This window comes from Cherax quadricarinatus, chromosome 6, assembly GCF_038502225.1.
Source record: "Cherax quadricarinatus isolate ZL_2023a chromosome 6, ASM3850222v1, whole genome shotgun sequence".
In the NCBI taxonomy this organism is placed as follows: Eukaryota; Metazoa; Arthropoda; class Malacostraca; order Decapoda; family Parastacidae; genus Cherax; species Cherax quadricarinatus.
The window spans coordinates 11,680,294-11,696,358 of NC_091297.1; the positions used below are offsets into that span (position 1 = coordinate 11,680,294).

General features: G+C 41.0%; 1 protein-coding gene across 1 annotated transcript in view; it reads left to right on the plus strand.

The window, feature by feature from the left end:
- Positions 1-16,065, plus strand: part of LOC128692134 (FAST kinase domain-containing protein 1, mitochondrial) — a 122,831-nt gene that overhangs the window by 52,799 nt on the left and 53,967 nt on the right. The window contains exon 5 of the mRNA XM_070105275.1: positions 1,913-2,063. Coding sequence (XP_069961376.1) covers positions 1,913-2,063 — 151 coding nt within the window. The remainder of the gene's footprint in view (positions 1-1,912; positions 2,064-16,065) is intronic.

Sequence of the window (16,065 nt, forward strand, 5' to 3'; positions counted from 1 at the left end):
TGGTTAGGAAGGCAGTCTGCGAGGTATAATAGTTGGCCTGCACTTGGTGGTTAGGAAGGCAGGCTGCAAGGTATAATAGTTGGCCTGCACTTGGTGGTTAGCAAGGCAGTCTGCGAGGTATAATAGTTGGCCTGCACTTGGTGGTTAGGAAGGCAGGCTGCAAGGTATAATAGTTGACCTGCACTTGGTGGTTAGGAAGGCAGTCTGCAAGGTATAATAGTTGGCCTGCACTTGGTGGTTAGGAAGGCAGGCTGCAAGGTATAATAGTTGGCCTGCACTTGGTGGTTAGGAAGGCAGTCTGCAAGGTATAATAGTTGGCCTGCGAGGTATAATAGTTGGCCTGCCTGTCTCCTGCCCTTCCCGATGTCATTTCCACCAGCACTGAGACAGATAATGGGCTTGTTCCCATTACCTGACATAATATTATCCAACCTGCTGACTGTGTCACCAACACCAGCTCCTGGGAGGTACACTCTCTGTTACAAAAAGCATGGTCCATATATCTAACCTGAGAGTCTCCTACAATCAGAATATCTTACCTTGATTAGCAGGGGAGTCAGTGGTACCTTTAACCTCATTAACCACTGAAGTACACTTATCTTGGAGAACAGAGAATTGATTTCCTACCTTCACATCTTCTCTGTTAACCTTCCTTATCTTCCTTCTTCCTGAATTGTGAACCACCCACCACTTAAAGTGGCTGCCACTCTCCAACTCACTGCTGGTAACCTTTTCCTCCTTACCAGCTCCAACCATTTCACACTCACTCCCAAACCCATCTAGGCGAAGCTTCAGCTTCCTATTTTCCTCCTGAAGGAATAGAACCTCCTTCTTCAACACTTTAACCTGAGATTCTAAAGCACTGCAGAAAGCCATGGTGCTTGGTAGCACCCCACGCTAATTCTCAGACAGCTTAGGACAGAAGACCTCACGTGACCACTGACCACAGCATACTGACCACTGACTGCAGTGTAATAACATCCTGTCATATGAGTGTGAAATATAAATCTAGTAATGTTTGCATTTGGCAGTATACATTTACCTTAGTTTCCCCATGTGTATCTTTAAATATTCTGTACTCAATAATATATTTGGACCATGGCCAATGATCTCTGGAGTCATTAACTTGCTCTAACACTCCTGCAACTCACTCCCACACAACAACATACTCCACACTACAGCTCACTTCTTCACTTCTCCATCTCACTCCCTCATGCTTCCAACTCACTCCCATTCTCCTCCATTCCACTCCCACATTCCTCCACCTTGCTCTCACGCAGTACAACATGCACCTACACTTCATGTAAGATGAAAGTTAGACCATTTTTTTAATTCTTACATTTATATACTTCATGTTAAGTAAGCTGGAACAGGAGTTATTGGTGACTGGTGATATCTTTGTTTCATACTTCAGTAAAAAAAAAAATCAGTGCTATATCTTTTATGTTTTTGTTTTTACTTTCTTCAGTACCCCTAGCAGGAAGGCAGACATTACCATGCTTGTCTTGTGTGCAACAATGCTCATCACTCACATAGTACACCTTCATGGGAAGAGCCTGGCTGTGAAAGTAGCAATTCAGTCTTGTAATTAGTGGATGGATGAGTAAGCCTCCACCATATTAGTAAAAAGTTTCATAAGCATATAGCATAATGACCTACTGTTGAATCATCAGTCTTTAGAAGTGTAGAAGTGGTTCATAATTTAAGTGGTTGGTGAAGATTCTTCTTAAACAAATCATAACTAAGGACAAAATGAAATAGAAACTGCTTGGTGCATGCTCTTGAAAACTTCTTTCAGAATATGTTGGTAGTGTCAATCTTTTTCAGACTTTTAACATAACCTTTTATGTAAATCTGTATGTACAATATACCTCGGTAATGATACTGTATGAAAATATTTCTTTATTTTCAGAGAGAACCTTCACATGAAAGGTTTGAATACTCTGCAGATGAGTTTGGCTTTGAATATGTATGGCCACTTGACTTCCAATCTAATTCATGATATATTCAATATCACTTTCTTGGATCAGCTGGATGATGAAATATCAGAATGTTATTCAAAGGTATGATGTTGTTGATTAATTACCATGTATGTATATATGTAAGGTACACAGAGATATTCAACTCTTTCAGGGTCGAGACCCCTGATCCTGAACTCGCTTTCAGGGTCGAAAAATTAAAAAAAAAAAAAAACTTATGAGATGATAGAGAATCTTTTCCTGATGGTAACGACACCAAAAGTATGAAATTTGATGGAAAACTTACAGAATTATGCTCTCATGAAGTTAGCGGTCTCAACGATATTTACACACTGGCGATTTTGCCCACTTTGAGCCCTATTTTTGGCCAATTCCAATGTTCCAGTCGACTAAAATCATAGCTATTTCGCAAGAACTCCATTTATTCTATCGAATGAGTACAAGAAACTGCCCATTAACTGATTTCAACTACCCAATGGAGTAGTCAAAAATTGGCAATTTGGCCAATTTCACACAAATTTCAAAAGATACCAGTTTCAAAATAGGGTCCAGAATAAACAAGACACACATTCCTGACACTTAAATAACATTTTCTCTGTTCATTAGTCATGTCTCTAGGCCCCTCTTATATTACTCTTGCTTTCCATTTTGAATTTTTATTCTCACAAAAAATAGAAGATTTACTGTTATGGAGACTACTGCAATATTGTAAAAATTTTATAAATAATATCAGCACACTTGTGAAAGAATATTAAACTTACCAGATCATGTATATTGGACTCGTGGCATGATTTGTTTACTCTTGAACATCAACAAAAATTGAACATTTCCGCTACTTTGAGCTCAATTTCAAGGTACTTTGCATCATGAAACAAATCAAAATAATCTCTTTTTCTGTAATATATCTTCCATAGTAGGTAGTAGGTTGGTAGACAGCAACCACCCAGGGAAGTACTACCGTCCTGCCAGATGACTGTGAAACAGAAACCTGTAACTGTTTTGCATGATGGTAGGATTGCTGGTTTCTTTTTCTGTCTCATAAACACGCTAGATAACAGGGATATCTTGCTACTCCTACTTACACTTTGGTCACACTTCACAGACACGCACATGCATATATATATACATGTACATACATCTAGGTTTTTCCCCTTTTTCTAAATACCTCTTGTTCCTCTTTATTTCTTCTATTGTCCATGGGGAAGTGGAAAAGAATCTTTCCTCCGTAAGCCATGCGTGTCGTATGAGGCGACTAAAATGCCGGGAGCAATGGGCTAGTAACCCCTTCTCCTGTAGACATTTACTAAAAAAGAGAAGAAGAAAAGCTTTATAAAACTGGGATGCTTGAATGTGCGTGGATGTAGTGCGGATGACAAGAAACAGATGATTGCTGATGTTATGAATGAAAAGAAGTTGGATGTCCTGGCCCTAAGCGAAACAAAGCTGAAGGGGGTAGGGGAGTTTCGGTGGGGGGAAATAAATGGGATTAAATCTGGAGTATCTGAGAGAGTTAGAGCAAAGGAAGGGGTAGCAGTAATGTTGAAGGATCAGTTATGGAAGGAGAAAAGAGAATATGAATGTGTAAATTCAAGAATTATGTGGATTAAAGTAAAGGCTGGATGTGAAAAGTGGGTCATAATAAGCGTGTATGCACCTGGAGAAGAGAGGAATGTAGAGGAGAGAGAGAGATTTTGGGAGATGTTAAGTGAATGTATAGGAGCCTTTGAACCAAGTGAGAGAGTAATTGTGGTAGGGGATCTGAATGCTAAAGTAGGAGAAACTTTTAGAGAGGGTGTGGTAGGTAAGTTTGGGGTGCCAGGTGTAAATGATAATGGGAGCCCTTTGATTGAACTTTGTATAGAAAGGGGTTTAGTTATAGGTAATACATATTTTAAGAAAAAGAGGATAAATAAGTATACAAGATGTGATGTAGGGCAAAATGACAGTAGTTAGTTGGATTATGTATTGGTAGATAAAAGACTGTTGAGTAGACTTCAGGATGTACATGTTTATAGAGGGGCCACAGATATATCAGATCACTTTCTAGTTGTAGCTACACTGAGGGTAAAAGGTAGATGGGGTACAAGGAGAATAGAAGCATCAGGGAAGAGAGAGGTGAAGGTTTATAAACTAAAAGAGGAGGCAGTTAGGGTAAGATATAAACAGCTATTGGAGGATAGGTGGGCTAATGAGAGCATAGGCAATGGGGTCGAAGAGGTATGGGGTAGGTTTAAAAATGTAGTGTTAGAGTGTTCAGCAGAAGTTTGTGGTTACAGGAAAGTGGGTGCAGGAGGGAAGAGGAGCGATTGGTGGAATGATGATGTAAAGAGAGTAGTAAGGGAGAAAAAGTTAGCATATGAGAAGTTTTTACAAAGTAGAAGTGATATATGGGAAGAGTATATGGAGAAAAAGAGAGAGGTTAAGAGAGTGGTGAAGCAATGTAAAAAGAGAGCAAATGAGAGAGTGGGTGAGATGTTATCAACAAATTTTGTTGAAAATAAGAAAAAGTTTTGAAGTGAGGTTAACAAGTTAAGGAAGCCTAGAGAACAAATGGATTTGTCAGTTAAAAATAGAAGAGGAGAGTTATTAAATTGAGAGTTAGAGGTATTGGGAAGATGGAGGGAAAATTTTGAGGAATTGTTAAATGTTGATGAAGATAGGGAAGCTGTGATTTCGTGTATAGGGCAAGGAGGAATAACATCTTGTAGGAGTGAGGAAGAGCCAGTTGTGAGTGTGGGCGAAGTTCATGAGGCAGTAGGTAAAATGAAAGGGGGTAAGGCAGCTGGGATTGATGGGATAAAGATAGAAATGTTAAAAGCAGGTGGGGATATAGTTTTGGAGTGGTTGGTGCAATTATTTAATAAATGTATGGAAGAGGGTAAGGTACCTAGGGATTGGCAGAGAGCATGCGTAGTTCCTTTGTATAAAGGCAAAGGGGACAAAAGAGAGTGCAAAAATTATAGGGGGATAAGTCTGTTGAGTATACCTGGTAAAGTCTATGGTAGAGTTATTATTGAAAGAATTAAGAGTAAGACGGAGAATAGGATAGCAGATGAACAAGGAGGCTTTAGGAAAGGTAGGGGGTGTGTGGACCAGGTGTTTACAGTGAAACATATAAGTGAATAGTATTTAGATAAGGCTAAAGAGGCCTTTGTGGCATTTATGGATTTGGAAAAGCCATATGACAGGGTGGATAGGGGGGCAATGTGGCAGATGTTGCAGGTGTATGGTGTAGGTGGTAGGTTACTGAAAGCAGTGAAGAGTTTTTACGAGGATAGTGAGGCTCAAGTTAGAGTATGTAGGAAAGAGGGAAATTATTTCCCAGTGAAAGTAGGCCTTAGACAAGGATGTGTGATGTCACCATGGTTGTTTAATATATTTATAGATGGGGTTGTAAGAGAAGTAAATGCGAGGGTCTTGGCAAAAGGCGTGGAGTTAAAAGATAAAGAATCACACATAAAGTGGGAGTTGTCACAGTTGCTCTTTGCTGATGACACTGGGCTCTTGGGAGATTCTGAAGAGAAGTTGCAGAGATTGGTGGATGAATTGGGTAAGGTGTGCAAAAGAAGAAAATTAAAAGTGAATACAGGAAAGAGTAAGGTTATGAGGATAACAAAAAGATTAGGTGATGAAAGATTGGATATCAGATTGGAGGGAGAGAGTATGGAGGAGGTGAATGTATTCAGATACAGTGGACCCCCGCATACCGATTTTAATCCGTGCAAGAGGGGTCATTGTTATGCGAAATAATCGGTATGCGAATGAATTTTCCCCATAAGAAATAATGGAAATCAAATTAATCTGTGCAAGAGAGCCAAAAGTATGAAAAAAAAAATTTTTTTACCACATGAAATGTTAATTTTAATACACACAAACTGAAAAAGGCATGCACACTTACATGACACTTACTTTTATTGAAGATCTGGTGATGATTGATGGGATGGGAGGAGGGGAGAGAGAGTGTTAGTGTTTAGAAGGGGAATCCCCTTCCATTAAGACTTGAGGTGTCGAGTCCTTTTCTGGGGTTACTTCCCTTCTTCTTTTAATGCCACTAGGACCAGCTTCAGAGTCACTGGACTTCTTTCGCACAACATATCTGTCCATAGTGGCCTGTACCTCTCGTTTCTTTATGACTTCCCTAAAGTGTTTCACAACATTGTCAGTGTAATAATCACCAGCATGGCTTGCAATAGCTGTGTGAGGGTGATACTCATCCATAAAGGTTTGCACTTTCAGCCACATTGCACAGATTTCCTTAATCTTTGTAGTAGGCAACTTCTTCAATTTCTCTCTCCCCTCCTCTGAACCAGTTTTCTCAGGTCTGGCCTCTTGCTCTTGAAGTTGATCTATCAGCTCATCAGTGGTTAGTTCTTCATTGTCCTCCTCCACCAACTCTTCCACATCCTCCCCACTAACCTCCAACCCCAAGGACTTTCCCAATGCCACAATGGATTCCTCAACTGGCATAATCCTCTCAGGGTTAGCCTCAAACCCTTCAAAATCCCTTTTGTCTACACATTCTGGCCACAGTTTCTTCCAAGCAGAGTTCAAGGTCCTCTTAGTCACCCCCTCCCAAGCCTTACCTATAAGGTTTACACAATTGAGGATATTAAAGTGCTCTCTCCAAAACTCTCTTAGAGTCAATTGAGTTTCTGAGGTCACTACAAAGCACCTTTCAAACAGAGCTTTTGTGTACAGTTTCTTGAAGTTTGCAATAACCTGCTGGTCTATGGGCTGCAGGAGAGGAGTGGTATTAGGAGGCAAAAACTTCACCTTAATGAATTTCATGTCCCCATAAAGTCGCTCTGCCACGTCTGTAGGATGACCAGGGGCATTGTCTAACACCAGGAGGCACTTAAGTTCTAATTTCTTTTCAGTTAGGTAATCTTTCACATTGGGGGCAAATGCATGGTGTAACCAGTCATAGAAAAAGTCCCTAGTGACCCATGCCTTACTGTTTGCCCTCCACAGCACACACAAATTCTCCTTGAGGACATTCTTTTGCCTGAACGGTCTGGGAGTTTCAGAGTGATACACTAATAAAGGCTTAACTTTGCAATCACCAGTAGCATTGGAACACATCAACAAAGTAAGCCTGTCTTTCATAGGCTTATGTCCTGGGAGTGCCTTTTCCTCCTGAGTAATGTAGGTCCTGCTTGGCATTTTCTTCCAAAACAGGCCTGTTTCATCACAATTAAACACTTGTTCAGGTTTCAGTCCTTCAGTCTCTATGTACTTCTTGAATTCCTGCACATATTTTTCAGCCGCTTTGTGGTCTGAACTGGCAGCCTCACCATGCCTTATCACACTATGTATGCCACTACGCTTCTTAAATCTCTCAAACCAACCTTTGCTGGCCTTAAATTCACTCACATCACCACTAGTTGCAGGCATTTTTTTAATTAAATCCTCATGCAACTTCCTAGCCTTTTCGCTTATGATCGCTTGAGAGACGCTATCTCCTGCTAGCTGTTTTTCATTTATCCACACCAATAAGAGTCTCTCAACATCTTCCATCACTTGCGATCTTTGTTTCGAAAACACAGTTAAACCTTTGGCAAGAACAGCTTCCTTGATTGCCTTTCTGGTGCCCACAATAGTAGCGATGGTTGATTGGGGTTTCTTGTACAACCTGACCAAGTCGGTGATACGCACTCCACTTTCATACTTATCAATGATCTCTTTCTTCATTTCTATTGGAATTCTCACCCTTATTGGTGTAGGGTTGGCACTAGAAGCTTTCTTGGGGCCCATGGTCACTTATTTTCCAGAAACAGCGCCGAAAACACTGTAATAATACGAAATATTCCGATTGTATGCTTGGATGTTACCGCGGAGGCTGGCTGGTAAACAATGGCACGGGCGGCACATGTGAGGCTGGCTGAGGGCGCACATTGGACGTGTCTCGGACGAAAATCGGTGAGTGGGTTTTTAAGCAGTATGCGAGGCAAAATTTTTGTGATTAAAGCAAGCGGTATGCGGATTAATCGTTATGTGGTGCCATCGGTATGCGGGGGTCCACTGTATTTGGGAGTGGACGTGTCAGCAGATGGGTCTATGAAAGATGAGGTGAATCATAGAATTGATGAGGGGAAAAGGGTGAGTGGTGCACTTAGGAGTCTGTGGAGACAAAGAACTTTGTCCTTGGAAGCAAAGAGGGGAATGTATGAGAGTATAGTTTTACCAACGCTCTTATATGGGTGTGAAGCATGGGTGATGAATGTTGCAGTGAGGAGAAGGCTGGAGGCAGTGGAGATGTCATGTCTGAGGGCAATGTTTAGTGTGAATATAATGCAGAGAATTCGTAGTTTGGAAGTTAGGAGGAGGTGCGGGATTACCAAAACTGTTGTCCAGAGGGCTGAGGAAGGGTTGTTGAGGTGGTTCGGACATGTAGAGAGAATGGAGCGAAACAGAGTGACTTCAAGAGTGTATCAGTCTGTAGTGGAAGGAAGGCGGGATAGGGGTCGGCCTAGGAAAGGTTGGAGGGAGGGGGTAAAGGAGGTTTTGTGTGCGAGGGGCTTGGACTTCCAGCAGGCATGCGTGAGCGTGTTTAATAGGAGTGAATGGAGACGAATGGTTTTTAATACTTGACGTGCTGTTGGAGTGTGAGCAAAGTAACATTTATGAAGGGGTTCAGGGAAACCGGCAGGCCAGACTTGAGTCCTGGAGATGGGAAGTACAGTGCCTGCACTCTGAAGGAGGGGTGTTAATGTTGCAGTTTAAAAACTGTAGTGTAAAGCACTCTTCTGGCAAGACAGTGATGGAGTGAATGATGGTGAAAGTTTTTCTTTTTCGGGCCACCCTGCCTTGGTGGGAATCGGCCAGTGTGATAATAAAATAATAAAATCTTCCATTCTATCAGATGAGACCAAGAAAAGGAGAATATAACCATAAATACCATACGAAAATACATTGCAAAGTCGCTGTTTTAAACCTAAAACATGGTCGGAGTTTTTTTTTCTCATTATGCAGCGCGTGCTGCAGGATATTTTTATACTGTGCACACTGACCATGCAGACCCATTCTTTCATATATAAGTCTACCAGCTTTCTTCTGCTCATTTTGAAGGCGCTAGAATTTATGCACACAAGTACGGCACAGACCCTGGCTCTCAAGTCGTACAAGTACGACATTGACCCTGAAAGGGTTAAGCAATACAGTGGAACCTCTACACAAATAACCCGCACCTAAAAGAGAGAAGCTTACGACGACGTTTCGGTCCGACTTGGACCATTGACAAAGTCACACTAACAGAGGTGGAGCAGGATGGCTATATATAGGCAGGAAGAGGTGGAGGTAGTAGTAGTAGTAGTAGCCGTCCAGCTCCACCTCTGTTAGTGTGACTTTGTCAGTGGTCCAAGTCGGACCGAAACGTCGTCGTAAGCTTCTCTTTTTTATGTGCGGGTTATTTGTGTATCGTTCCAGTCACGGTATTGTGCCTTTTTGTTATTTATCAGTGGAACCTCTACTTGTGAGCACATCCACGTGCAAGTTTTTCCAAATATGAGCAGTCGATAGGTCAATTTTTTGCTTCCATACGCGAGCAAAATTTCCATAAGCGACCAGATCTCAGGCAGGTTCTTTGACACTGGTGAGGGGCTCTTGCTTTTGATCTAGGGAATTATATCTCATTCGTTTGTTGGACTATCTTATTGAAACTTGGGCAATGTATGATGGAAAGATGCTTCTTAACGTAATAATAATAATAATAATAATAATAATAGTACAGTGGACCCCCGGTTTGCGATGGCATCGGTATCCGATAAATCCGGTATTCGATACATTTTACCGCAAAAATTCTGCCTCGGTTCCCGTTAAAATACCCGGTATACGCCAGCCAGTGTGCTCGCATCTAAGGATACATTCGGTACATTCCATATTATCACAGTGTTTTTGGTGCTCGTTTCTGCAAAATAAGTCACCATGGGCCCCAAGAAAGCTTCTAGTGCCAACCCTGTGGTAAAAAGAGTGAGAATTAGTATGGAAATTAAGAAAGATTTTGAAGGGTTTGGGGCTAACCCTGAGAAGCCTATGCCAGTTGTGGAATCTATTGTGCCTACTTCAAAAATTAAGGAAATGTGTGCAAAGTGGGTTGAACTGCAAACCTTTATGGATGAAAATCACCCTAACACAGCTATTGCAAGCCGTGCTGGTGACTATTACAATGACAATGTTGTGGCCCATTTTAGACAAATCTTAAAGGAATGGGAGGTACAGAGCTCTATGGACAGATTTGTTGTGCGACAGAGGTCCAATGACTCTCAAGCTGGTCCTAGTGGCATTAAAAGAAGAAGGGAAGTAACTCCAGAAAAGGACTTGCTACCTCAAGTCCTAATGTAAAGGGATTCCCTTTCTAAACAATAAGTTCGGCACTCTCCCCTCCTCCCATCCCAGATCTTCATTAAAGGTAAGTGTCATGTATTCTAGTGTTAGTAGAGTACTACAAACTGTGCATGTCTTCTTCAGTTTGTGTGCATTTAACTTAATATTTCATGAGGTAAATTTTTTTTTTTATACTTTTGGGTGTCTTGCACGGATTAATTTGATTTCCATTATTTCTTATGGGGAAAATTGATTCGCTTTTCAATAATTTTGGTATACAATGAACTCTCAGGAACGAATTAATATCGCAAACCGGGGGTCCACTGTAATCATATGTATAATAATAATAATACATGTGTCAGGGGCCCGAGACTGTTCAACTGCCTCCCAGCATACATAAGGGAGATTACCAACAGACCCCTGGCAGTCTTCAAGCTGGCACTGGACAAGCACCTAAAGTCGGTTCCTGACCAGCCGGGCTGTGGCTCGTACGTTGGTTTGCGTGCAGCCAACAGCAACAGCCTGGTTGATCAGGCTCTGATCCACCAGGAGGCCTGGTCACAGACCGGGCCGCGGGGGCGTTGACCCCCGGAACTCTCTCCAGGTAAACTCCAGGTAATAATAATAGTATAATAATATAATACAATAATTATAATAATAATATAATACGTATAATAATAATACATATACAGTGGACCCCCAGTTCACGATATTAATCCGTTCCTGAGAGCTCATCGTAAACCAAAATTATCGGAAAGCGAATCAATTTTCCCCATAAGAAATAATGGAAATCAAATTAATGCGTGCAAGACACCCAAAAGTATGAACAAAAAAACTTTTACCACATGAAATATTAAGTTTAATGCAATAGAATAATTACAATAACAATAGAATAATAACAATAGAATAATTGACACTTACCTTTAATGAAGATCTGGTGATGATTGATGGGATGGGAGGAGGGGAGTGTGTTGAACCTATTGTTTAGAAGGGGAATCCCCCTCCATTAGGACTTGAGGTAGCTTTTCCTCCTGAGTAATGTAGGTCCTGCTTGGCAATTTCTTCCAAAACAGGCCTGTTTTGTCACAATTAAACACTTGTTCAGGTTTCAATCCTTCAGCCTCTATGCACTCCTTGAATTCATGCACATATTTTTCAGCCGCTTTGTGGTCTGAACTGGCAGCCTCACCATGCCTAATCACACTATGTATGCCACTACGATTCTTAAATCTTTCAAACCAACCTTTGCTGGCCTTAAATTCACTCACATCACCACTAGTTGCAGGCAATTTCTTTACCAAATCGTCATGCAACTGCCTAGCCTTTTCACAAATGATTGCTTGAGAGATGCTATCTCCTGCTATCTGTTTTTCATTTATCCACACCAATAACAGTCTCTCAACATTTTCTAACACTTGCAGTCGCTGTTTCGTAATCACAGTTGCACCTTTTGCAAGGACAGCTTCCTTGATTGCCGTTTTCCTGCTCACTATAGTAGAGATGGTTGATTGGGGTTTACTATACAACCTGACCAGCTCCGATACACGCACTCCACTTTCATACTTTGCAATTATCTCTTTCTTCATTTCAATAGTCATTAGCACCCTTGGTCTCGAAGGGTTGGCACTAGAAGCTTTCTTGGAGCCCATGGTGACTTACTTTCCAGAAACAAGCACCAAAAACAGTGATAATATGGATAATATGGAATGTACCGAATGTATATTTAGATGCACACACACTGGCTGGCTTGTAAACACTGGTACACACAGGGAAGTTCAGGCCACACGCGGACACGTCTCGTACGAATCGTATCGCATACCGGGTTTTGTAACGGGAACTGAGGCAAATTTTTGGCGATATAATGCATCGGTTACCAGATTTTTCGGATACTGATAGCATCGCGAACCGGGGGTCCACTGTATAAAAATAATGTACAGTGGTCCCTCGTTGTTCGTAATTAATCCGTTCCTGGAGCCATTACTATAAACGAAATTTACGATTTACGAATCAAGTTTCCCCATAAGAAATAATGTAAATACAATTAATCCATTCCTGACACCCAGAAGAATTAAAGCAAAAAAAATTTTAACATGAAATATACATGTAGTACATAAACAATACAATGGGAAATGATGAATGAAACATTAACAGCATAACACTTACCTTTACTGGAGATTCTTCTTAGTGTATGGGAGACTGGAGGAGGAGAGAGAGTGGATTGTTTATAGTTTGGAAGGGGAATCCCCTTCCATCAACACCTCAGGTACCATTTGCTTTTCTGGGGTTGCTTCTCTTCTCTGTTTCTTAATGCCACTAGGACCACCTTGAGAGTCACTGGAGTCCTGTCTCACAAAATAACTGTGGAGAGAGCTCTGTTTCTGGCGTCTCTTTAACACTTCCCTAAAATGGCCCAAGACTTTGTCACTGTACATGTTGCCAACCTGGCTTGCAACAACCTTGTTAGGGTGATGTTTCTCCATAAAGCTTTCCATCTTACCCCACATAGTAAAAATCTCTTTAATTTCTGAAGAAGGCACCTTCTTCCATCTCTCTTCCTCCTCCTCTGCAGCAAGATTCTGAGCTGCGATGTGTTGCTCTTCCTGCTGAAGCTCTTGCAGCTCCTCAGTGGTGAGCTCTTCATTGTGGTCTTCCACCAATTCTTCCACATCCTCCAAACTCACATCCAACCCCATGGAACTCCCCAGTGCCACAATTGATTTTACAACAGACATAGGCTCATTAGGGTCAGTCCCAAATCCTTCAAAATCCCTCTTGTCGACACAATCTGGCCACAATTTTCTCCAGGCAGAGTTCAAAGTCCTGGTAGTCACTCCCTCCCAAGCCATACCTATAAGGGTTATGCAGTGGAGGATGCTGAAGTGTTCTTTCCAAAATTCCCTTAGGGTCAAGTGAGTGTCTGTGGTCACAGTCAAGCACCTGTGAAACATTACTTTTGTGTAGAGTTTTTTAAAGTTTGCAATAACCTGCTGGTCCATGGGTTGGAGGAGAGGAGTGGTATTCGGGGGCAAGAACTTTACTGTGATGAACCCAAACTCCTCGAAAATTAGGTCATCCAAGTTTGGAGGATGAGCAGGCGCATTGTCCATTACTAGCACGCACTTGAGATCCAATTTCTTTTCCAGGAGATACTCCTTCACACTAGGGCCAAACACTTCATTGAACCACTCGACGAAAATTTCCCTCGTGACCCATACCTTACTATTAGATTTCCAAAACACACACAATTTACTCTTCATAACATTGTTTTTCCTGAACACTCTGGGATTTTCAGAATGGTACACTAGTAATGGCTTCACTTTGAAATCCCCACTAGCATTAGCGCAGAACATTAGCGTCAGCCTGTCTTTCATAGGCTTATGTCCTGGCATTGCCTTTTCCTCTTGTGTAATGAAGGTCCTCTTTGGCATTTTCTTCCAAAAGAGGCCTGTTTTGTCACAATTGAACACTTGTTCAGGTTTCAGTCCTTCAGCCTCTATGTACTCCTGGAATTCATGCACATATTTTTCAGCCACCTTGTGGTCCGAACTGGCAGCTTCACCATGCCTTACCACACTGTGTATGCCAGTACGGTTCTTAAATCTCTCAAACCAGCCTGTGCTGGCCTTAAATCCACTCACTTCACCACTATTTGCAGGCAATTTCTTTACGAAATCTTCATGCAACTGCCTAGCCTTTTCACAAATAAACAAAGTCATAAGAATAATTCCTGCTAATTGTTTCTCATTTATCCACACCAATAATAACTTCTCAACCTCTTCCAGTACTGGTGATCTCATTTTTGTCAGCATAGTTACTCCCTTTGCAACAACAGCATCCTTTATTTCATTTTTGTTGGCCACTATGGAACATAAGGTTGTGTAGGGTTTCTTATACATCCTGGACAGTTTGGCCACACTTGTACCACTTTCATATTGTTCAATGATGGTTTTCTTAAATTCAATCGTATTTCTCACCTTCTTTACCACAGGCTTGGCACTAGAAGCTTTCTTTGGAGCCATGGTAGCTTATTTAGTACTTGCAAGCACTAAAATAAATGGAATATTATGAAATATTTCACTGGAGCACGCGAGGGGACCTTCACTCACTGGTAAACAATGCCAGACTGCCTGCCGCCCTGGCCCACGCCATGCGTACGCGTCCTGGACGAACTACGACTCACGAGTCAACCTATGAAAAGCGAGTCCATGTTTATACGAAAATACCCCTATGATTAGCGAATTTTACGATTGTCGGGAACTACGAAAAGCGGGGGACCACTGTACTATATAATAATAATTATAATAATAGACGACTTCACAAGGCCGTCACTAGATGGCAGTGTTTACCACAACAAAGAGGGAGCGGTGTTGGCTGCCTCCACCTGTTACATAATGACATATTTAATGCATCCTTGAGTATATATCAGGTTTCTATGTTATTTGTATTGTTTATTATTTCATATTAGATGAACTGTGATAGATAAATAAGCCACAGAGTTGATGATAGCGAAATATTCAAGGAGTATTTTGTCCTGTCTCCAGACAAACTCTCGTAGGCTGCCGCCGCTGCCACATATATAATGACATATTTTATTCATTCTAGAGTATATATCAGGTTTCTATGTTATTTATATTGTTTGTTATGTCAGATGAACTTTGATAGATAAATAAGCCGTAGAGTTGATATTAGCGAAATTATTAAAGTACAGAATTCCACTGGAACGGATTAATTGCAAGTAGAGGTTCCACTGTACTGTCCTATACTGTATTCACAATAATTCTTTTAGTTATGGTATTAACCCTTTGAGGGTTTCGGTCGTACTAGTACGGCTTACGACCCAGGGTTTTTGACGTACTAGTACGCCTAAATTCTAGCGCCCTCAAATCTAGTGGGAGAAAACTGGTAGGCATACATATGAAAGAATGGGTCTATGTGGTCAGTGTGTGCAGTATAAAAAAATCCTGCAGCGCACAGTGCATAATGAGAAAAAAAAAACTTTGACCGTGTTTTTGGAATAAAACAGTGACTTTGCACTGTATTTTCGTCTGGTATTTATTGTTGTATTCTAGTTTTCTTGGTCTCATTTTATAGAATGGAAGACATATTACAGAAATTGAGATGATTTTGACTGGTTTTACAATGAAAAGTACCTTGAAATTTAGCTCAAAGTAGCAGAAATGTTCGATTTTTACCAAAGTTCAAAAGTAAACAAATCATGCCAAGCGTCCAATACACGTCAACTAGTGAGTCTAATATTCTTTCACAAGTGTGTTGATATTATTTATACCATTTCTACACTAATGCAGCAGTCTGCATAACAGTAAATCTTCTATTTTTTGTAAGAATAAAAATTGAAAGTGGAAAGCCAAAGAAATATAAGAGGGGCCTGACGAACAGAGGAAATGTTATTTTAGTGCCAGGAATGTCTTTCTTGTTTATTCTGGACCCTATTTGGAAATTGGCATATTTTGAAATTTGTGTGAAATTGGCAAAATTGTAAAATTCTGACCACTGTATTGGATAGTTGAAATCAGTAAATGGGTAGTTTCTTGTACTCAATCAATAGAAAAAATGGAGTTCTAGAGAAATAGTTATGATTTTTGTCGACTAGTACACTGGAATTGGCCGAAAATAGGGCTCAAAGTGGGCAAGATCGCCGATGCGTAAACATCGTCGAGACCGCTAACTTCGCAAGAGCATAATTCCATAAGTTTTCCATCAAATTTCATACTTTTGGTGTCATTATGATCGGGAAAAGATTCTC